General features: G+C 39.1%; 1 protein-coding gene across 1 annotated transcript in view; it reads right to left on the bottom strand.

Annotated features, from left to right (window-relative positions):
• Positions 1–18,198: 18,198 nt before the first annotated feature.
• The window catches only part of PROS1 (protein S), a 61,889-nt gene continuing 56,151 nt past the window's right edge, over positions 18,199–23,936 (bottom strand). The window contains exons 14-15 of the mRNA XM_010978515.3: positions 22,946–23,171; positions 18,199–20,028 (exon numbers count right to left, since the gene is read on the bottom strand). Coding sequence (XP_010976817.2) covers positions 19,868–20,028; positions 22,946–23,171 — 387 coding nt within the window. The 3' untranslated portion in view covers positions 18,199–19,867. The remainder of the gene's footprint in view (positions 20,029–22,945; positions 23,172–23,936) is intronic.

Below are 23,936 nucleotides of genomic sequence, written 5' to 3'. Positions count from 1 at the left end.
TCATAAAAACTGGTAACATGGCGCCTCCTGGCCACCCACTGTCCCCTCCCCACCACCCCTTCAGAGACGGCCCGCACTCTGTCTATGGAGTGTGTACCTAGTTTTACTCTAATCTTGAAGGAGGATTAATAAAATGGCCACACTTAGGCTAACAGACTGCTTATTGTTATGCTTGCCCTTAAAACGGTCAACTGACCTGACTGACCAGTTGCTACTCACAGTTTCAGGCCCATAGTTAAAACTAAAGCTATTGATCTTACTGTTTCTATTTTATTCCAGTAATTGAAAGTAATAATCAAGCTTGGTCTCTGAGTCCTTCTCCAAGGAGAAGGTCACAGGACTGTAACCTTACAAAATAGCCTGAATTACCAAGAAGACCACACCTTGAGTGCTTACGAGATAAACAGTTCTAACTGTTAGCCTCTATAGAACTGGTAGCCTGGAGGCATCATGACGCCATTCTGTCTTCTGATGAGAAAATGATTCTGTTGATTGTTATCAATGCTTTATTGTTTGAGCAATGGCTATATAATCACCCCACCCTATCCCCAAGGTGGGTTCACAGTTTTGAAGGCACCGCAGCCTGCTGTGAGTCCCCTTTGCCCGGCAAAGCAATAAAATTGCCTCTTTTCTTCTAAGCTCCAAGACCTAGTCTCTAGGTTATTTGGCTCATCAGGGACAGGGGCCGATCTTTCGGCAACAATCTGAGCACCCAACTCCCACACCTCGTGGCCTTTCTCTTGCCTCTGAATGTATCTCTAGATAAATCTACCTTTACTCAACTATGGCTTGCTCTTTAATTCTTTCCTGTGCAAAGCCAAGGACCCACACTTGGCAGGGCATGTCCCAGGCACTCAGCCAAGGCCTGGGACACGCCCTCCTCACACCCCACATCTTTTTCCTGCATCACTATGAGGGAAAGATTTTGCAAGTGAAGAAGGTAGGAGTCAGGGAAAAGAACTGAGGACGTGTAGCAATTTGTCCCTCATTACGATGGGTTTTACTTGTGTACTAAACTGAAAGCATGAGATGAGAAAAAGTGGTTGCAAAGTGCTACTTTAAAGTCTGAGTTATCAAGAACAAAAGTGAAAAGCGTCTAATCATATTATTAAATTTGGACAATTCATAATAAGTATTTCATGCTTCTCTTCTTAGCCCTAAGATACACTTTATATGTGGTACATTTTATCATGCGATTAATAGAGCTAAATATTTCTTAAATTTGAACTATTACTGAATGGTCCCATGAACGAAGAGTAACAGAAAATCACTAGAATAATTTAGAAATATACATTCTTTTCCTGACTTAATCTCAACCTGGTCATGAGACCACTTCTCTAAGTCTAACAGCCTGATGTCTTCCAGTTTCTAGTCAGGCATGAAGGTAATAATAAAGTAGATAAAAAATTGCTTTCAGAAAGACAGCTTTATTAATTATATAGATATTTTCCTTATTTGAGTTATTTAGCATCTCCCATTCTACCACCCAAAGAGGTCTTATATTTATTTTTAATAAAAGGGATTTTAAAAATTAAAAAAACAGAAGAACAAAGCATTGAATAATAACTGCCTATATAATTGACTAGATCATGGAAAAGAATTTTGTTTGAATAAATTTATGGTCTACAAATGAGGGCCAACTTGGAAATGAAATTCTAGAGTCTTTTCACTTTCTAAACCACACAATCAGCTATCTGAAAATTACATAGGAGAACTACAATATATCAGTGCTTTAAAGTAATTCCTGCAGGAAGCAACAAAGACATTTTAATGCTTTCAGAGGAAACGCATCAAAATGAATTATTCTAGTTAATTATTTCATAGGTTCCTTACCTTTCCCCTCACTTAATTTATAAGACAATCAAAATCTACTTCTTTTGTTAAATGAACGTTAAAATGAGTGCTTAGTGGGTTAGCATTTCTGGTTTTGCACCGTAATGAATCTGAATGTATGTTCTAGTGGTACTGGTGAAAATTGTTATGGTGTAAATATATAGCATAGAAATATCTTCCAAGGTTTTCAAATTTTACCTTTTTTCTAAATCTGGCACTGTCAAGGGAACAGATTTGAGCCACTTTTTATCAGGTGGAAATTATAGTTCCAATTCTTCAGCACAAAAATGGAACCAGACAAAATAAAGCAGACTGTTACCATTTTTAAGACAGGCCTGGAATGTAACAATGAATAAAGTTGGATCTGTAGGAATCAGTCCTTTCAAACCTAGTTTTTGGACTTCCAGATGGCGAGTTTCTGATCCTACAAATTTGAAGACTTTCAACCATTGTAATGTCACTACTTTAATGAAACCTATAAATATAGCCAAGCTTCCTCTAATAAATAACAATGATAAAAATAACAATAATAACAAACACTTATATATCCCTTACTATGGGCAACTTAGTTTTCACACCAACCCAATAAGCAAGGCACTATTATCATCCCATTGTATGGTGAGGAAACAGAGAGAGAGAGAGAAAGTAACTCGCCCAAGTTCACACAGCTAGTGAGTGATAGAACTGGCATTTAAACCAAATAGCGAACTCCAGAATTCATGCTCATAATAATAACATGATATTCCTCTCAATCTCCTTACTCTCTCAAATTTTAACACCAATTAATATAAATTTCAGACATACAGTAAATGTAATGGGATGAATGGTGCCCCCCGCAAAAAAGGTATGGCCACATCTTAATCCCCCAAACCTATGGATGTTACTTTGCTTGGGAAAAAAGTTCTCTGCAGACGTAATTAGATTAAATTAAAGATCTTGAGATGAGGAGATTATCCTGGTTTACCCTGATGGGCCCTAAATCCAAAGGCAAGCATCCTTGAAAGAGACAGATGAACAGGAGAGAAGACACACACAAAGGAAAAAGCAATGTAAAGATGGAGACAAGTTGGGGTGATCTGGTCACAAGCCAAGAAAGCCAAGGAATTCTAAGAGCCACCAGAAGTTGGAAAAGGTAAGGAATGGAATCTCTGCTAGAGCCCCCAGAAGAAGCACAGCTCTGCCAGATTCGGAACTTCTGGACTACAGAACTGAGAGAACAAATTTCCGTTGTTTCCAGTCACCAAGTTTGTGGTAACTGGTTACAGCAGCCTCCAGAAATGAATATGATAAATAACAAATTGGTTTTGGAAGACTACAATTGGAAACATATTTTGAGAAACTGTTAAGGGTGATGTGCTGGAGCCAGCTCAGACAGGCTGGCAAGAATCGATTTTTGAATACTGAAGCATATTGCAAACTGGTTGTTGAACTGCCACCAATCAGGGGTCCCCTCAGCCCCCAAGTCACTTTGCCATTTCACTGCCACCTCTACTTTAAGCAGTCATGGGGGCTAAGGTGGTTCCCTCCCAGACGGGGTCTCCAGTCTGTTCACAGTTTCCACTCACTGGGCTAGTAGCCCTCTAGACTCTAACACTAGGAAATGTCTTCCTTTTCTTGGGAAAGGTGTCTTATGTCCTGTAGCTAGTTTTAATTATTATGGATAGTATGTATAGGATAGGAAGGGGTGTGGATAAAGCAAGACAGGAATACAAAGAGTTGCTAAACATAAGGAAAAGGATTTTTATAATAATGGACCTAACATGAAAGCTAGTTAAGCAGGGCATATTCAAACCCCACCCCACTTATCTCCACCCATCTCATACACATATTTCTACACTAACATTAGTTTTATTTATTTGTCTAGATTATTGAGATCAGATATTCTTAAGCCAAAAGACATTTTATGTCAAATCCTGGGGAATGGTGACTACATAAAACCTATGAACATGCCTCTACAGCCTGAGTGTCTGTTGATTTACAGTATACTTTTTCTTTCCAAATCAAAACTTTTACCTAAGGCTCAGCCACAGAAAACCTTCTGTTATGAATTGAATTGTGCTCTCCCAAAATGTTGAAGTCCTAATCCCTATTATCTCAGTATGTGACCTTATTTGAAGATAGGGTCTTTACAGAAGTAATCAAGTTATAATGAGGTCATTAGAGTGGGGCCTAATTCAGAATCAGTGAGGAAATGGAGACAGAGAATATTCATATAAATTTGAGGGAATATAAGTTGGTGTAGAAATTTAGAGAAATTTGCAATATCTATCAAATTTTTAAACTAACTTTTATTTTCACCTGTAATTTCAACTTTTAAAAACTACCACTTAAAAATACTTATTTATAAATTTGTGCATTTTAAATTCTTTTAAAAAAGCATGTATAATATTTGCAATTTTAAACAAACAAATAAAATTAAGTATTATCTGCAATGATAGGTTTCTAGCCCAACAGAACTGGTGAGTTCTGAGGCATTATGGTGTCCACTATATGTCATTGAGCCAAGGCTCATCAATCTATCAGTCTGAAATTACAAAAACTGTAAGATAAACAAAAATTAAAGACTATTAGAATGGAATTCTACTTCTATAAAGTTCATATATGTTAGTTCGTGACCTCCTAGGGAGCTGCCCAGCTGTAATCTGAAACCAACCCCATCTGCGAAGGACAAGGTGAGAACAAAGAAAGAGGCAGAACACTTCAGATCGGTAGGTGAAAGGCTTAATAAGAGAGGGAACTTACATAGGAGGCTTGTCTTGGGCAGCTGCAACACGAGTGGATCTCTGCACCCACCTGCCAAATCTTAAAAGTTGATGTATGACCCAGTAATCCCACTCCTGGGCATATATCCAGAAGGAACCCTACTTCAAAAAGGCATGTACACCCCAGTGTTCATAGCAGCACTATTTACAATAGCTAAGACATGGAAACAGCCTAAATGTCCATCAACAGATGACTGGATAAAGAAGATGTGGTATATTTATACAATGGAATACTATTCAGCCATAAAAACCGACAACATAATGCCATTTGCAGCAACATGAATGTCCCTGGAGAATGTCATTCTAAGTGAAATAAGCCAGAAAGAGAAAGAAAAATACCATATGAGATCACTCATATGTGGAATCTTAAAAAAAAAAAAAAAAAAAAAAAAGAACATAAACACAAAACAGAAACAGACTCATAGACATAGAATACAAACTTGTGGTTGTCGGAGGGAGGCGGGTGGGAAGGGACAGACCGGGAGTTCGAAATTTGTAGATACCGACAGGTATATATAGAATAGATAAACAAGATTAGACTGTATAGCACAGGGGAATATATACAATATCTTGCAGTAGCTCATGGTGAAATAGAATGCGACAATGAGTATATGCATGTTCATGTGTAATTGAAAAATTGTGCTCTACGCTGGAAATTGACTCAACATTGTAAACTGACTATAACTCAATTAAAAAAAAGTTGATGTAGAGGCCTTAACTGTGTTCAGTTACGGATACCATCCAGATAGTCTCAAAAACACGTTCTCTCAAGGCTATGTCCTTGAAAATAACTCCTCCTTTGGGAATGGTGAGAAGAGCATACATTCCAAGCACAGGGGAAAAGGTGAGGAACCTCCACTTGCCTAGGTCCAGTTCTCAGGTCAACTGGTGCTCACTTCCTCTTGATGACCTCCTCCAATACTATGCCCTTCCTGACCAGCTCTTACAATCTCACACACCCTCTGCTCCCTCAATGTGCCCTGATGGGAGTCAGCAAGGGATTTCACTAGCTTGGAGGTGACTCATTTGGTGGCTATCTGGCTGCACTGCAGGCAGATACAACAGCAGCAATACAAGCACATGCCAGAGAAAATGCAGGCTAAGACAATAATTCCCAACATTGGTAATAACTTTGTCCACCAAGAGTTCTGTGACCTAAACCAGTTACTGTCCTCTAGGCTGGGGGTGGGAATCACTCATGGTGTTCAGTTGTGCCCTCATGTGATTAACAAACATGACACATTAGCAGACTCATCAGGTATGAACACATAACATTCTGTTTGGATGATGGCACAGATGTCTCCTTGCGAGGCAGCAAAAATGCCCAAGGCCATTCTATTTTAGAAGGCAGCTTTTGTCATTAGAGACACTTCAGTGTTCAGTAAAGACAGACTTTATTGGCTATCATTTAAGGCTTGCTATGTGGATTTAGTAAGGGGTTCCAAGTGTGCTATAATGTCATCCAGGCCAATGGAGGGAACAAATACATCAGCCAAATGACGGTCCTGTTGGGAAACAGAATTTGTCCACCTGACCTGGAGGAGGAGGTCCATAGCTTTAGGAATCTGACCTGGTTGTGCATACCATATATGTTGGCAGGGAGAGGTAGCACCGTTGGGCATGAGGAGGTGGACTGGGGGTAGGATATGCCAGACAAGAACTCCCACCTTCTCCCCTCTTTCCTTGGTGACTATTCAGTTCCAAGAACAGTGCATTTCAACAGGTCCAGCCTGGCAGCAGGACAATGGGCTCCCAGTAGAGACTGAGTAGTTCCCCCTCACCTGGGGGTGGGAAGTAACTTAGCCAATCCCAGTGGGATGTCCCATTGCAAATTCCAGTAAATAACCTTTCCCAGGCATGATGGGGCTTGGTGTTTTCAATATCACAGCATGTTGATCCGTGGTGAGAGTTGGGGCAGTAGCTGTTTTTTGAGACTTTCACCCCGTTACAGTACTGGGTACCTGGGCAGGGTGCTCCAATCTGGCATAGGGGATAACAGGCCCTACTGGTTGATCATTCAAATGCATCAAAGCCGGGGACAGTACATTAGTCCACCGCCCAAGATGGTTTTACCTGTAATTTAATCTACTGCTGTAATATTCCATTTTTCCTTTCTACTACCCCTGTTGCTCGTGGGTTACAAGGGAGGTGAAACTTCCATCAATATTATGTTCTTTTGTCAGTCTTGCACATTATGACCTTTTAACTGTAACCCTCAATCACGATCTATTTGATGAGAGTGTCTGTACACAGTAGTCAGCTTCTCTAATCCCCTAATAGTAGCAACATGGTTTGCATGGCAACAGGATAAATGTTGAGTTAAACCAAACATGGTGTCCACAGAAACCAAGGCACACTTAGAACCTTCACTCACAGGAAGGGTGCCAGTATAATTAATTTGCCAATCCTCCACTGGTTGGGAACACTGGTGAATGACCCTAGACTCCTTTGTCTGTTGCCTTGGACATTGTTTAGATCACACCGGACTTATTACATTAACCAAGACACTATATTTTAAGGGCAACCCACATCCTTGACAATGTGCCATCCCACCTGAGCACTGAAGTGGCCAGTCTTTCTTTGCATTCAATCAGCTGTAGCTACTGAAGAGTCAATTGCTAGGACTGGTATCCAAGCTAGGGCATCAGCTTGCTGATTGCCAGGGGTTGTCAGTGCCTTTGACCTAGTTGTGCATACCATGGACAGGACATGGAAAACAGTGAGGACTGCCTCAGGCTCTTGTAAGTGAATCCAAACATCCCTCTACACATCCTGACTTCACAAGGTCTCACTCATGGATAATCTACCTCTTGGCTTTCCATTATCCGAACCATAGGGTTAATCTCTTTAGAACATCCCAACTGTCAGTCTAAGGGGTTAATGGCCAGGGTTCATGAGTGATCATCAACCAAACCACTCTAAGTTCAGCCTTTCCCAAGAGGCTTCACCTGGAGGAGGGCTGTGTATAGTGCTAGGAATTGTTGCTCTATGGGGACACATCAGGTTTCTGTCCCCTTCCAGAGCTGGGACCAAAGTCCTAGGAGCACTCTCCTCTTCTGTTGTCTCTGCCACAGTGTCTCACCCATACCTTCTGGAGTTACAGATATATCTAATTCAAATGATTGCCCTGTTTGGGAGATGCCCAGAGAGTTCATCTGCTTTACTAATATTATTGTCTTCTCCAAGGCAGCTTGTTGCTCTGATCCCCAGTCCAACATGTGCCCTTTCTTTACCAGTGGTATAAAGGATGGAGGCACTGTGCCAGGTGGAGAATAAAAGTCCTCCCAAACCCCCAAATCCCTACAAAAGTTTGCACTTCTTTCATGTTCTTAGGGGTTGGACAGGCTTGAGACTTGTCCCAACTCCTGAGAATTTGTCGTACTACCTCTCTAGACTTCCAAAGCCCTTCATGCCCAGGGGTTAGCCCTCACTGGGCCAAGCCCCCCTGCAGGACAGAATACTCCAATCTATAAGGGAGTGATTCCCTTGAATGCCCTCTCCCCAACATCATGCAGGTGCTTCCTGCCAAAGGGCGGGGAGTGTGGAGTGGTGTTGCTCATTTTCTCTGTCTTCTGCCAGGGCAGAGAAATGCCAACACCCCCTGTATCCCAAAGCTGCACTAACCATGCCTAAGTACGTTCCTTGTCCGTCTACTGGAACTTGGCAGCTATATCAATAAGCTCAGAGGGAAGACATTTTCTCATTATGACTGCTTCCTAAACTGGGGACTGCCCCACTGGCTGCGGTCATCGATGCTGAAATTTTGCTTTCCTTTGTGTTAGGGGTCAGACGGACACGGGATATTTCTTCCATTTCACTATCAATCAAGACAACATTCTCCTCTTCACTCTCCTCATTTTCCCAGGAAAGTCCTAATCTTAAAGTCTTAATCAGGCTTTGGCACAAGGTCTGTGACCTGAATCCATGGCAGTTTGCACCCTCCTAGCTTTGCAAAATGCACGTCAAATTCTCCAACTTCTTATCCTGCTCTCCCAGCTTGTCTGCCAGCTCCAGGGGAGCAGGACAGTGGACACTCGCCTGTCCTTCTCTAACCTCAGCTCTTCTTCCAACTTTCTAACTCAAGTTTCATCCTCTAGATGGGCAACTGCATCCAGCGACTTGCCCATAGTGTGGGCCAGCCCACTGGCAGCCATACATTTCTCTTCTTTGCTGCAGTTCACTCTGTGCAGTTCCTCAAACATGCACATTAAATTCTTGTATTCATGCATCAGTCAGCAAGCATTTAACATATAGGCCACCCCTCCCCACATGTAGGTCAATGCCAACCTGAGATTTCCCCCAACAATATCTCTTTCCCAATGCCCATTGCTTGGGTCTCCTGGCGAGCTTGCCACTTGTGTTAGAAATCTCCCCAGAAGGGAGATGCCCAAGAGAAATCTGAAACTGGACCCCCATACAGGGAAGGAAGACAGGCCACTCCTGTTTGGTAGGTGGCAGGTTTCATAAGCAAGGTAACTTACTTACAAGGCTTGTCTTGGGCAGCCAGAAGATGAATAGATCTGTGTACTTTGCCCACCAGAATTTTAAAGTTTATATAGAAAACTCACCTGGGTTCAGTCACATATACCAATCCAGATAGTCTTAAGAAAACACTGGTCTCTCAAGGCTGCATCCTTGAAAATGGCTTCCACTGTGGGAACAGTGGAGAGTGTATGTTCTAAGCACAGGGGTGGGGGTGAGGAGCCTCTGATTTCCCAGGTCCAGCTCTTGGATCAAATGGGGGTCATGTTCTCTTGATTATCTCTTTCAACAATATGTCACCACCACATATTTTGTTTACAATAAAAACATTTGTAGAAGGTAGATTTTTTATTTTTCCCCAATTTCAGAGAATTTGTGTATAGTAGAGATAATATAAGGTAATTTCCTAAATGCAGCTTTGTCAATGGCAGATTTGATATATTTGTTCATATCTACATACCAAAATCTTCACAATCTGATTGTTGAGTTCCCAATAAGTTTTTAAAAAGTCAACTTTGACAGCAACGTAGTCCATTTCATCTAGAAATCCATGTAGATATGTCTGTGTAGTATTACAGAGAGCACTTGTTTATATTACAAACTTCAGATATGAACAAATAAAACAAAATCAAAAAGTGTGATAACTTGCAAAAGAACCACTTAAGTTTTACTAAGACTTTCTAACCCATATAAAGGTAAATTCAAGAGAAAATTTGATATTTCAATCCAGCAAGTGTTGTTTTTAGAACATTTTTAAGAGCCATAATAGACACAGCATGAATCATGTAGAAGAGACATGACACCGGGTGTGCCTCCACCCCCAGGCAAGAGATAGTTACTCCCAGGCCTTGTGATTGATTGGCTGGTTAGTTGGTTGGTTGATTGTTTGACAACTCAGTTTCCCTGCACTCTGGCTGATTGGGAGCTCAGGTTTCTTGTGTTCTGGATTTTTCCTTTCCCCTTCCTCTCCCTTGGCCCAATCCTCATTTCTTTCTAAGCTATCTAAGATTCCCCCTTCTAGTCATAAGACCCCAAATCTTGGGGACGTAGAGAGCGAGGACCACTCTAGCTACTTCCTGCTGATCTGGGGCAATGAGGGAGCTCACTGGGGTCCCAGACTAGCTGGCTGTCCTTGGGCCTGATGTGAGTAAAGGGTCAGTGTTCATCAAGGGGCTTGTATAGAAGTGGTCTTGGCTGATTGGTTGATTATCTTGTTATATAATCATCTGAAATTTATCTCTAGTCGAGAAGAAACACTTTTCATAAGAAGGTTGAAAAGACAGAGGTCAAATATACAGAGCTAATCCTAGCCAAAGGATGAAAGGGGCAAACAAGGATCTCAAACAACATTGATTTCCATGCTTTCTGTTGGTTTAGGTTTTAGAAAGCAGATGTTGGAGTTTTAGTCCAGTGAACTAAAGGAGGAGTCAAAAGAGGGACCCTAATGTCAGAGACTTTTTAAATTAGTATTAAAACAGTTTGCTGGGGGCCCTAAAAGAGAAAAGATTTGAACCAGGGGACATTTAAGAAAGAGGTTTATCTAACAGGGATCCATAGTCCCCTAGGGCGATGGAAGAGTCTCACCAGAGTGTTGCTTGGAAAGCAGTCGCAGATAGCTAAGAGGGTCACAAGAATATGTGGCTCCCATCAGTGAACCAGATCTCATCAAGGTTTTCCAGGGGTTGTTTGGTGAGTTCTGTTCTAGCTCCTAGAATGGATAGGGTCTCATGACATAGGTGAAAGGGAAGAGACTCGTCTGGTGATGGTAACAGTGTAGCAGGATTGAGTGCCCCACAAACAGAGACAGTGACATCTGGGTTTTCCAGTAAGAGTGCCTGCTATTTAAGAAGCCGAGCATCTCACATGACTTAACAAGAAAGAAACAAACAACCCCATCCAAAAATGGGCAAAAGACCTAAACAAGCAATTCTCCAAGGAAGACATACAAATGATCAATAGGCACATGAAAAAATTTTCAATATCACTAATTATAAGAGAAATGCAAATAAAAACTACAAGGAGGTATCACCTCACACCAGTCAGAATGGCCATCATTCACAAGTCCACAAATGACAAATGCTGGAGAGGCTGTAGAGAAAAGGGAACCCTCCTACACTGCTGGTGGGAATGTAGTTTGGGGCAGCCACTGTGGAAAACAGTATGGAGATTCCTCAAAAGACTAGGAATAGACTTACCATACGACCCAGGAATCCCACTCCTATCCAGAAGGAACTCTACTTCAAAAAGACACCTGCACCCCAATGTTCATAGCAGCACTATTTACAATAGCCAAGACATGGAAACAGCATAAATGTCCATCAACAGATGACTGGATAAAGAAGCTATGGTATATTTATATGATGGAATACTATTCAGCCATAAAAACCGACAACATAACGCCATTTGCAGCAACATGGATGTTCCTGGAGAATGTCATTCTAAGTGAAGTAAGCCAGAAAGAGAAAGAAAAATACCATATGAAATCGCTCATATGCGGAATCTAAAAAAACGGAACATAAATACAAAATAGAAACAGACTTCTAGACATAGAATACAAACTTGTGGTTGCCAAGGGAGTAGGGGGTGGGAAGGGACAGACTGGGATTTCAAAATGTAGAATAGATAAACAGGATTATACTGTATAGCACAGGGAAATATATTCAAGATCTTATGGTAACTCACAGCAAAAAAAAATGTGACAATGAATATATGTATGTTCATATGTAACCGAAAAATTGTGCTCTACTCTGGAATTTGACACAACATTGTAAAATGACTATAACTCAATAAAAAAAGTTTTTAAAAAGTTATATTAAATCCTATTATATTAGTTTCTAATAATAATAAACCATTAATTAAAAAAAAAAAAAGCCGAGCATCTGAGAGCCAGAAATGTCCCTTGCCTTTTAAAAGGTCAGAAATTTGATGGTTGGCGTATGCTTGTATAGGGGCCCCCAAAGTTAGCTTAAAAGCTTCCTCCAGGAGAGTGGAGAGGGCTCCCTACACTCTTAGGCAGGAAGGCCAGCCTCAAGCAGTGGGATCTAACCATGTGGAGAGGTATCCCATAGGCTGTTGGGTAGGATTCACCTGTTGGGTGAAGATCCCCCAAGGCTATCCCTCCTCTCTCATGAACATAGAACTGGAAGGGCCTTGTGGGATCTGGAAAGGCCAGGGATCTTACTAGCAGATCCATTGCCAAAGCAGTATTTTCTTAACAATGGAAGATGATTTAGAAAAAGACTTACCTACCAGAGTATGTTTTATGCCAAAAATTTGGTTTGTTTTAGAAGCACACACATTTTCACCCTTTTATTTTCTATATGAAAAGTATACTTAAAGTGAGTTTTTTTCATACAACCATGATTTTTCACATAGTGTAAAAGGTATATTGTATACTAGAGTAAGTTATTTTCTTATGGTAGAAGAGGGAATTTTTTGGTATTTGTTTTTAATAAAGTCTTTTTACCAGAAAACATGGCAAAACAAAGATATACTTCAAAAATGTTTTGTAGAAATATAGCTTTTTTGGATGCCTTAAATAAGAAGGCTTCTGAAAAACAGCAGGAAGTTTTATTTCATAATGGGCATCTGCAAGGGGTTGCCAGGACCTCTTCTTTGGGGCTGCCTGCACTCTCATCCCCATCCCATCCACCTTGCTTCAGGAGGGAATCTTATTTCTGTGATGCTCCTTAGAATCACCTTCAGGGTTTTTAAAGTCTCTATTGCCCAGTCTATACACCAAACCAGCTAAATGAGGATCTTGAGCTGGAGGCTAGGGGCTGGGGGCATGGGAGTGGAAGAGGAGGTGAATCGGCAGTGCTTTTAAAGGTCCACAGGTGATTTCACTATGCAGTCAAGTTTGAGAACCACTGGTTTAATATGCCTTCACATCACTGTTGATTGACTTGGTATTGAACACTTAACCCAGGCTAAGCCAATCAGATCTTTCCCATGGAATTCTGAAACTGGGACTGAAAGATAACAATGATTATTACTGTGCCATGTCAGAGCTGTATGTGACATGAAAACGTCAATTCAGAGCAGTTGTCAGCCATGTTCCATAATGTAACTGAAGAGTTGAAGACACCAGTATGTATTACTAGAGCAAAATAGAGAGAAATATCAATGAGAAACAATATTGAGGAAACTTCCTTAGTTCACTGCAGCAACCCAAGCTCTATGACTTTCAACCCTTGAATTCCATAAGTTAACCAAATACCTTTCCAAAAATTCTCTTTTTGCTTAAGCTAGTTCCAACTGAGTCTTCTATTGCCAACCAGTGGTGTCCTAATTCTTCTATGTCAGTAACAGAGGAGCATTTAGTGTTAAGTATTGAGAGTCTGATTTTTGTTTAATATAAAGAAGAGCTTTCTAACAGTCAGAGGTGACCATGGCAGACATGGAAGTGTACTGCTTAGACCATCTTCAATAGAACCTGCTAGAGGAACAGAGTTCACTGACAGCCCCATTCCTGGCAAAATGTTAGAAGAGCATGATCCCTATCTACTCCTACAGCAGATTCCTTGATGACAGATTTCCGGTACTTGGGGGTATACACTCTCTAGTAGCTACTTGGCCAAGAGTTCCACCTCCAGGGACATCATCTCCACACCAAGTCATGGTTGCCATCCTCACCTTGGATAATCTACTTTAGCACCCTCTTCTTCTTCCTGCCTCTCTCTATGTTTTTCTATCTCTTTTTCTCTCTGACTTCATCTCTATCACTCTCTTTCCATGTCATTTCTTTCACTTTTTTCCTTTTTAATTTTTATTATTCTATTTTCCTGCTTTGTTTTTTCAGACATAGTCACGTTTTTATTGATTTCTATGTCTGCCTCTCTTTCTTGTTGTTTCTCCTGGCATTCTTTCCCTTTTTGTTTCCATTTACATTTGTTCTTTCTTTCCATCTCTCCTTTCTCTATGCCTGGCTCACCTTCCTTTGTTCTACCCAATTCTTTTCTCTCTTTCTATGTTCACCTGGTCTTATCTTCTCTTTCTCTCTCCCTTTGTTCTTTCCTAAACTTTTCTTCAACTTATTTTTTTAAATTTCTACTTCATTATCTCTGTCTCTCTTTAATCTCTCTGTAGATCTCCATTTGTCACTATCTACTTTTATTTGTCTACAGTAGATATTTTATTTCTTTTTAAATTTTTTCTCTATGTCTGCTTTATCCTCTTCACTCAGTATCTTTTGGTAGTCTTTCCTTCTCCTTTATTCTTCATTTTGTATCTTGCCGAATATTTCACTGAATCTGTTTTCATATCCTTCATATCTTCTCCCATTTTCTCTTTTCTTCATTGTCTTATTCTCTCCTACTGGCTTTGTTCTCACATACACACACACACACACACCCTGTTCCTCTCTATTCTTTTCTCCTGTCCCTATTTTTCACCCTATTTTTTTTCTTTATGTCTGTCCTTCTGTGTGCACATGCTTGCATATATGTGCACATGTGTATGTGCATATGTCTGTGTGTACACATTCACATGCACATGGGAGACAAAAGGATGAGGGGGATGCATGAGGTTAGAGAGGTACACAGAGCCTGGATCTGTGGCTTGTTACTCTGGCTACCCACGAGAATGTTCTGATTTAGTTGTCTGGGATAGAGCCAATGAATCTAAGAAGCATTTGAGTTGAGATCCCCTGGTTTAATGATGAAAGCCCTTGAAAGTCAGGAGTGAACATATGTACAATGCATATTACTTCATTCAATAATTGGTAGAGAAACAAAGGAAGTTTTGAAGATTATAGTGAAATAAGATCTCTCTGTGAGAGATCATCTGAAAACATTGTGGTAAACAGGGCTTGGAAGCAGAGAAACTAATAGAAATTCCTATCTATCTTACTGAGCCTGATGCAAATAGCACTTTTCTAAGTTTCCATTTAAATCCATTTCTTTCCTCCCATAATCCCCTGTAAATGTTTATTTCTCTGTTGCATCTCTTATGAAACTTGGGTTCATATTTGAATTACTTCTCCATATGTCTGCTATCCCCTAGACTGTGAATACATTGATGGCAGGGGTAGGGCATTTTCTCCATTGTTTTCCTAGGATAGTATCTAATCCAGGGTTATAATTACAGTAGTTCCTTGGTATCCAAAGAGGATTGGTTCCAAGAGCCTCTCCCATAGATTCCAAAATCTGAGGATGCTCAAGTCCCATATATAAAAGAATGGCACAGTATTTGCATATAACATATGCACATACTCCCATAGACTTAAAATCACCTCTAGACTACTTGTAATACCTAATACAATGTAAATACCATATAAATAGTTGCCAATGTGTGGCAAATTTTGAAGTTTTGCTTTTTGGAGCTTTCTGGAATTATTTTTTTCTGAATATGTTTGTTCCATGGTTTGTTGCATCTACAGATACAAAACTTGCAGATACAGAGGGCCCACTGCATGTAAGTTTTCAGAGTCATTATCAGAATTTGCCTAATCGAATTAAATAATATGAATTTGTCTTCAAAACCATTAAGTTGATAACACTGTTGATATCATAAGTTGATCAACTAAGACTCAGTGTCACAGCAGGTTATACATAGAGCTGCAGAGAGAATTTGTTCACTCCAACAATATAACATTTACTAAATGATGTGATAACTAGTAAGATTGTAGGGGCAGTAAAGACTTTTAAACTTGGCCATGGACTCTTGAGCCAGGTATCCTGGGTTTGAATCTCAGCTTGGCAAGTTGCTACATGGAAAAAGAAAGCTAAGACTGTGCCTACTTTCCAGAACAGCCAGCTCCTAGCTTCTGTGGCTACCTTGTACCTGCCAGGTTGGCTCATGAAAATACTCTATCTCTGAAGGCTCCAGCTTCAGCCTCAGTGTTCAATATGGCTTTGTTTAATTAAATTTTTATATGTATTATTTATATTTATATAAAATAATTTACTGTTTTTTATATTTATTTATTATTTGGGAACTCCAGATAATGTTAGACCCTTCCTATGTCAGTTAGATATTGGCCCAATCTCTCTTCTCCTCAAATAAGATCAGAGTCAAACAAGTGGTTTTTCTACCTGAAGACTAGTTATAGAAGAGATTTCAGATTCCACCATTTGAAACTAGCATGGAAGAGGATTTTGCACTAGTAAAATACAAGTTTTATTATATTATTTCTTTCATAGAATTAGGGTTATTTATGGAGAGGGCTTCTTGTGAGAAGTAGGTGAGCAAAAAATGAGTTTACAAGTTCACTGGATTCTATTCTGATCCACAAAGTTATTGCTATAACATGGCAGGTCCAAAGCATTAAAGAAGCAGTTGACTGTGGCTCAGGAAATTCCTACCAGCCTCAAGGCTCTGCTACTTGTTCCAAACCTCCCAACACTTGATCTCCATCTATTTCTGACGCTCTTAGCTTCACATATCGTTTCAGTCCGATTTGGTAATCTGGCTTTGCACTGTTTATATTAATGTGCACCAGAAAGCCTCATAGGATGCCGACCCAGGTAACTGCCCCTCACTTTCACACTCGGTAAACATGAACACAAGACAGCCGTGGACTGGGTCTGGACCTAAGCACATCACTGGGTGAACCTCTGACCAATGCCTCTTCTGCAGGAGAAAATCCAATTTTCAAATGTAAGTTCTCTGTGAAAGCTTGAAGCCTGGTATAACAAGTAATGCACGTTCAAGATCACAGTCAAACCAGTCTCATTTGTAAGAAACAAACTACTCCTATATAGAAGCAATGATTAAGTTTTATTGCTTCAATTTCTTAGGACAGCCTAAAAGGACCAACTTTGAAACTCTAAAGAACAGGAGGAGTCTGGAGTCTACCATGGGCCTAACTGAGTACTGCCACTTCCTATTCAGTTGAACTTAGGTCTTCAGACTTACTACCTTTGACTCCACATGCACAGAGTAGGTGCTCAATGAATATTTGTTGCTGAATGAGTTAGAAATTTATCACACTTGTTCCAAGAGGTTCTAGAGAACCTGTCTTCTTTCAAACTTATATTATTAATAGCAATATCTGGAAATCTGAAGTGAAATTATTTCAAACATCCCAGTCTTTCTCTGTATTGACCATATAGATTAAAGGCCTAAGGGATTTCCAAAAGAAATAAGGCAATTATTAAACAAACATAGAAGAAAGGTCCTCTCTTCACCAATAGTATCAGTTCCAGAATGAAAAGAAAATTGGAAATACTTCATAAGCCTCACATAAGGGGACTGAGACTTGAATTATAATTTCCAACAGGAAAATGAAGTAAATAACTCTGTTCTCACAAATTAACCATGCTTTTCACTAATCTGTAATCCATCTCTGCAAGTGGGAGTGTCTAGAGGAATCTGTAACAAACTTGTCACTTAGATTTTTCTTTCATGACACAAAGCTCAAATAACTCCAAATACCCTACTTGGTCTTCATGAAACCATTGTTCCCTATCACACTTTAAAAGTAGGAATCTGTATTTCTTGGCCAAGTTCAAAATCAAAGAGCAAGTAAAAGACTCCTAGCCACAGATCTAGACCCTCTCCTTTTAAGCCATACTGAAGTGCATCTCAAAAGACAGATGAAATTCATAAATAAGCCTCTTGGAGCCCCTATAAAGATCACCGCATGTTGAAAGGTTTCTGTTTTTGATGGGAAATGTGAAATTGATTCCTATAACTGTCCTTGTATTTGGACGCAATTAAATGAAAATCAGAGAACTTCTCCCTAAAGAAAATTTCTTTTTCCCTTTCTTCTTTTTTTCTTTTCATATACTTTCAGTTTTACTACTCCCTTGCTTTTTTTACAGCAATGTAATTATCAGTAGTTCCTTGTTGTAATTTGTCACCCACACAGTACATGCTGATAACCAGGAGAGAAGTTACATTCAGTAAGTTGATTTAACACAATTTCTGGGATGTGTCAACACTCAATACATGTTACTTTTGCTTTTCTTTACTTTCTGAGCTTCAGGCTACAACTCAACCGTAACTACTGATCAAATATTTCCGTTATCTGTCTTTTCTAAAGAACTACTGCGCAGCATATAGAGTTGCATGTATGTTAGTTATATAATTTTATGTTCTGTTCAAAGACTTGATAGAATACAGATATTATTCATATAAGTTGTCAAAATATCATCAATTAATTACGTCTCACATGATGTAAAATATCTATAGTGGAAAAAGTTTATTTTCCAAAGCTGTCAGTGAAGCATCTGATACATTCCTAATGTGCATAGTAGGCTTAAGAGGGAGAAAACTGCCACTTGAAATGCATTACCAGCAAGTACAAAGCAATCTTACCTCCTTACTTCAAAGACACAGCATTACAAAAGCACAACATTAACTATGTCCCTCTGTGGTTATCCTTTTATTAAAATCTATTCTAGTTTTCACAGTTCCTTTTGTCCTTCAGCAGTAACATTCTGGCAACTTACTCTGGTAATTAAAGTTGGATTCAAGAAAAATTATGAGCTTCCACATTATTTATCCTCTCATTCATTCTTTCCATCATTAGGTTTTGCTTTTTCTAAATGGTCACTTGTGTGACCCACACAGCCAAATTTACGGAATGTACCCATCCCAGGTTTCTATACCCTTTCTAACACAATCCAGTCTCCCAACCTCATAGAATCCAATTACTAACCAGCAAGATCCATGTGCTGCTCTCATGAAAATCTGTCCCACTTCAGTAAAGCTACTGGTTCAAATGCTAAACCAGGTGAAAAAAAGATAGTCAAAGCTGGTCGCCCTGAAGGATTGTTCTGGAATAAAGCTTTAAAGCCTTCCACTCGATTCATGCTTAATAGGCCACTGTCTCTTCTGCCATCATGAGAAAAAAATGAAAACCAACAGCATCTGCTGTGATCAACAGTGTCACCGGCAAAGCCCAACAGCAATTCCCAGGAAATAAAAACAGAATCTGAGTAATAAAATAAAGTCTAACCTTTTTTTTCCTTTGTGCTTAGTCTAGTTTCACTTGCTCACAGGGCGCTGCATGCAGAGGTCTTGAACCTGGCCCTTCAGACCAGAGTTCCTCGTGTGAAACGGCAGCGCCCAACACCTCAGCTCAGCGGGCTGTGCAGAAGCTGCTGGTCAGGACCCTGCCATTCAAAATGGCCACGACGGGCCTGAGCCGCTGCGCTGCAGTCCGGGGCATGAGCAGCATGGCTGTGCCCATCCCGCGAGAACTCCGGCCCTGTCCCGCGAGAACTCTGGCCCCGCCCTGCTGAGGACACCCGCCCACAGCCTGTCATGGGGTGGCGGCGGGGAGCGGGAGAGCGTGTGCTCACACCGCTCCATTCTCTGATCTAAGAATAAAGATTTCCTTTGCTTCTGAACCGAAATGATGTCATTCTACTGGCATGGACGACACCAGGAAAAAGGACTCTTGTTGGGGGCTGACCTGAGAGGGCTAGTAACAACATTATTTAGTCAAATGCACTTTTGTTTGGGTTCCAACAAGGCTTTAACTTCCCTGCCTTACCAGAAAAATAAATATTTAAACACTAGTTCATGATGATCAAATTAAATCTTACTTTAACAAACATAAAAATGAAATCTCATTTGTAACAAAAAATTCAAATTAAAATTTTTGTTTCATTATTTAATTTCTAGACAGCAACAGAGGTAAAAAAAAAAAACTTTAATGTGATTTACACCACAAGAGAATCTTGTTTTCTTGAAAAAGGATCTTTTTAAAATTCCAGGGAGGTTAAAGTACCACAAAATTATCCAGGTCTGCACATTGCAGGTAAAACCCTTCAGCTATTATTGAAACACAAGCATAATTACACACAGGAAAAAGATAGTATCAGCAGAAAAAAGATGCCTTAAGTATTTTTTGTGTTTTTCCAAACTGATGGACATGAGTGAGCTCTAATATCATTATGTTTAGAAATGGCTTCATCCAGATCCAACTGCACACCATTAATGTTCACTTCCATGCAGCCATTATAAAAGGCATTCACTGGTGTGGCACTGAATGGGACATCTGTAAAAACAAAATATTAAAATATTAGCCCAAGACTTTTAGTATCTTATTTGCTTACAGTTAGAGGAATTATTCAGACTTCTCATTTCCAACCAAATTCTAATTTTAAAGGAAAAGTTAACAATGCAATTCCATTCAATAAATTCATATTAAGTGACTCCTGTATATGTAAGGTATTGTGCTCAGCACTGAATTCACCATATCATGAGCTCCTCTGATTTCATAAACAGTTCCACCCAAACCTCAGATAAACATACTTTAAAAGGAGTAGAAAATAGCATATTCTTACTAGTAATGTTCTACTTTATTATTTTCTCTTTAAATCTGACCAACAGTTTAAGCATTATTAAGTCATTGTTTTCAACTCAAAATTATAGCTACTTGGAAATCTTTAAATGCCACGATAAATATATCTCTTTTGTTATTGCTAGAACAAAAGCAGATTTCTATGTTTTCCAAAAAAATAGCGTCTTGCTGAGCACACAATGGCAGGTCATGATAGGGAATTCACTTTTATGTAATGTTTGGTGTTCTAAAAAACAACAATTTTAATAATGCTTCAATGAATAGTTTAGTGCCTTTGGGCCTTTCTACACTTTCACTCTCCTTATCAAACATAATACTTAGGCAACACCTCTATGGTTCATTTTCAAAACATCCATCTCTCTACTTGTGTCCTCTTTTTTTGGCATCTCATCTCCATGAATCTGAATTCCCAATGGATATTCTTGAGTCCTTATTCTTCCTCCTTATTACCTTATGCAAAAAATGTATACTTCAAATTTTCTACTTCTAACTTGCCAACACACTGAATAAAGTCCATACATTTCTATGGGCTCATAGCATTTTTAAGAAACCCTTTCAAGTCTAGCTGAGTATCATAGAATATTATAAATATCTGCTATTATAAATATCCTCAGAATCATCAATTTTCCCAGATTTTTAATTCATAACATACAATTTAACATACCTATTTTGCATATAAATTAATGTTACTCATCCCATTGTTCACTCTCTCAATGCCTCCATTTTCAGTTATCCTCAAGTTTCCCTCACTCTTTTTTCTAAATACACCTTGCCTGAAGTCAGTCTTCAGTGCTATTGCCAAATTCCTGGAACCACTGAACTTTTGATACTTTTACTTCTTTTGAACTCCTTCATTACTTGTTTCATTTTCTAAAACTGCATTCAACTAATGTGTGAATCAGGTAGTAAGGGAATTTTAATGTAGAATTCATTCATTTGAACCATAATTATACTTCCTCGAAATTAACCACGTTAACGTAACTATATCTATCTATGATCTATTTATAACTTTTATAGCCAATTTAATTCTATTCCCCCAAAACCCAGATGAAATTTCCATATAGAGGAAATGAATACACTGAGTAGTTAAAGTAATTTAATGAAAGTTACCAGAAGTCTAGACATCAAATTCAGAATTCTCCCCATGAGAATGACATGTAAATGGTATTTGAAAATACTTCTGAAGAACTTTCTGCCTCCACTTTTTTGCCATGTAAAGTACAATGCTGATGCCCATTTCATATTTTCCAATATTAAGTTAAAGATAACCTATTTTTCCTTCGATTTTCCCATCCTGGTAAATGGAATCTTCACCCATGCAACTGCTCATGCCAAATACTCAAGAGATTCTTTGTTTCTCACATGTATCTCCAGCCTATTCATTGTATACTATCTCCACTGCCAGCCTTAGTCCAGCAGCAACCACAGCTTCCTCACCTGTAAAATGGAGATAACAACAGTACCTACCTCACAGGACTGTTTTAAATGAGTTGATACATTTGGCGCACTCTGAACCATGCCCAGACTGTGTATCATGCACTAACTGATGGCAGTATAGTTTTCACTACTGTTATCATTACTGCTTGCTCATCTGAACTACTTCAGTAGCCCCCAGCTCAGCCCATTCACTTGTTCTTCCCACCTGGCCATCTATGTCCACCATGCAGGGGGATTTTTTAACTGCATTATTGATATATCAGTTCCTTGTCTAAAACTTTTTAATGATTCTCATGACTCTTATAAGACGCAGGACCCTGAACCAGGTCAACAAACCTGCCACCCATTCACCAACTTCCCAGCCTCCTTTTGCACTACCATCCCTCTTGCTCAATACGCTCTCACCATACCACACTGATCTATATATTCCTCAAGCATGTCAACTCCCTTTCACTTGGCACACACATGGACAATTTTACTTACATACATGCTCCAATCCCCACCCTCATCGCCTGGTTAAATTCATTTAATCTTTCAAAGATCAGATTTGTATCTTAGCCTCTCTTCAGAGAGTTTGTTCCTGGCTCCCACAACCAGACCAAGTTTCTAATTTCAGGATCTAAAAGCAACCCTCACTTTTCCTTCATGGAAATTATGACAATTTTAATTTTTTGGATATTTTCCTAATCACTTGTTTAATATTTGCCCCTGCCACTGGATTGTAAAAGCCTAAACAGCAGACATCATATCATTTGTTTATTACTATGTCCCTGCTGCCTGGGACACAGGTTCTTAATAAATATTGACTGAGTAATGGTTGGATTGAAGAATAAATATTAAACTCACAAGATAATTGTGAGGATAAAATGATATAATAAATCCTTTCTGTATAGGATCATCAAATGCTGCAAAATTTGGTTAGTTACAGTTCACTATTAAAAAATAAATAAATAAAAATGCACCAATAAAATGTCCACGCAAGCCCTCAGAAAAAGAATAATGGATGTTGGGATTCTGACTTCCTTCTGATGCCCGTTTACTACAATTTATATGCTATGCATATATATATATATATAGACATACAGCTGTGGTTTTACCACAATTACATATTTAAAATACTATCAATTTCATTAAAAACACACTTTTTAAAACTGAAGAAAAAGTAAGCAGATACCTGGAAGCCCACCCAAGTAAGTGGCCAATGTTCCTTGCATTGCTTTGTCCAAGATGGCAAATTGTCCTTGAAAATCTTCAGAGTAGATGCTACTTTTTTTAAGTTCAGTCAACATCTCCAAGTTGTTTCTATTGACTCTGATTTCCAGATAGAATTGTTGACTGGAACACAGACTTAAGGCCTCTAGCCGAGCTATTACCGTATTTTCAACAGATACCAGGATATCCTGAAGAACAGAGCAAAGACTCAATATTAGTGAGTACTAATGGTAATGCCACTTAACAGTGCCTTTTTAGTTTCCAAAATTCAAAAACTGAATTTCAATTAGGGGGGAAAAAGTACAATAGAGCCTTCAAGTTTAATGAAAAAACTACTTGTTATTATAATAATCATAATTTTAGAATATATATTAGTTTTACAAACTCCAAGTTTAGCTGAGATACAAATGTATAGCAGGTTTTGAAAATTCAGTACATCGAGTTGTCTCACCAACAATGGGAACCTTACATAGTGTCTTAAGCAATATATTTCTGCTTATGAGCCTTCCTAATTTCAATATTTACATATGAAAAAGTAAGGAGTTGAATCACTCTTTGTTGGAGAAAAGACTTGGAAAATTTCAAGTGCTTTAGTAAGCACATGCCAGCAAGACTGAAAGGTTTATTTGTGCCACACAAGCAATCCTGTAGACTTGGAACAAACTGAGTGAAGTCTCTGAGAGAGAAAAACTAGGATCGCCAGCAGTAAGCTACAGAGTTATTTACCAGAAGATTCTCAAAAAAGAAAATACATTTTCTGAACTTTTAAACTGCTGATACACTACACAACTCAAATTGCTGAAAGTGACCTACGCATATAGCTTACATGTGTGTAGAGGAAAAGTAAAAAGACAGAGAAAATAAAACCAAACCCAGGGAGACGAGTGTTATGACCAGATAGTAGAAAAATAGTTTGAAATGTTTACTTAGGAATCCAAGACACCCACGTTAAA

Source organism: Camelus dromedarius, chromosome 2 (assembly GCF_036321535.1).
Source record: "Camelus dromedarius isolate mCamDro1 chromosome 2, mCamDro1.pat, whole genome shotgun sequence".
NCBI classification, from domain to species: Eukaryota; Metazoa; Chordata; class Mammalia; order Artiodactyla; family Camelidae; genus Camelus; species Camelus dromedarius.
The sequence above is the reverse complement of the archived record's forward strand: the minus strand, read 5'-3'. Positions and strand labels throughout refer to the sequence as shown.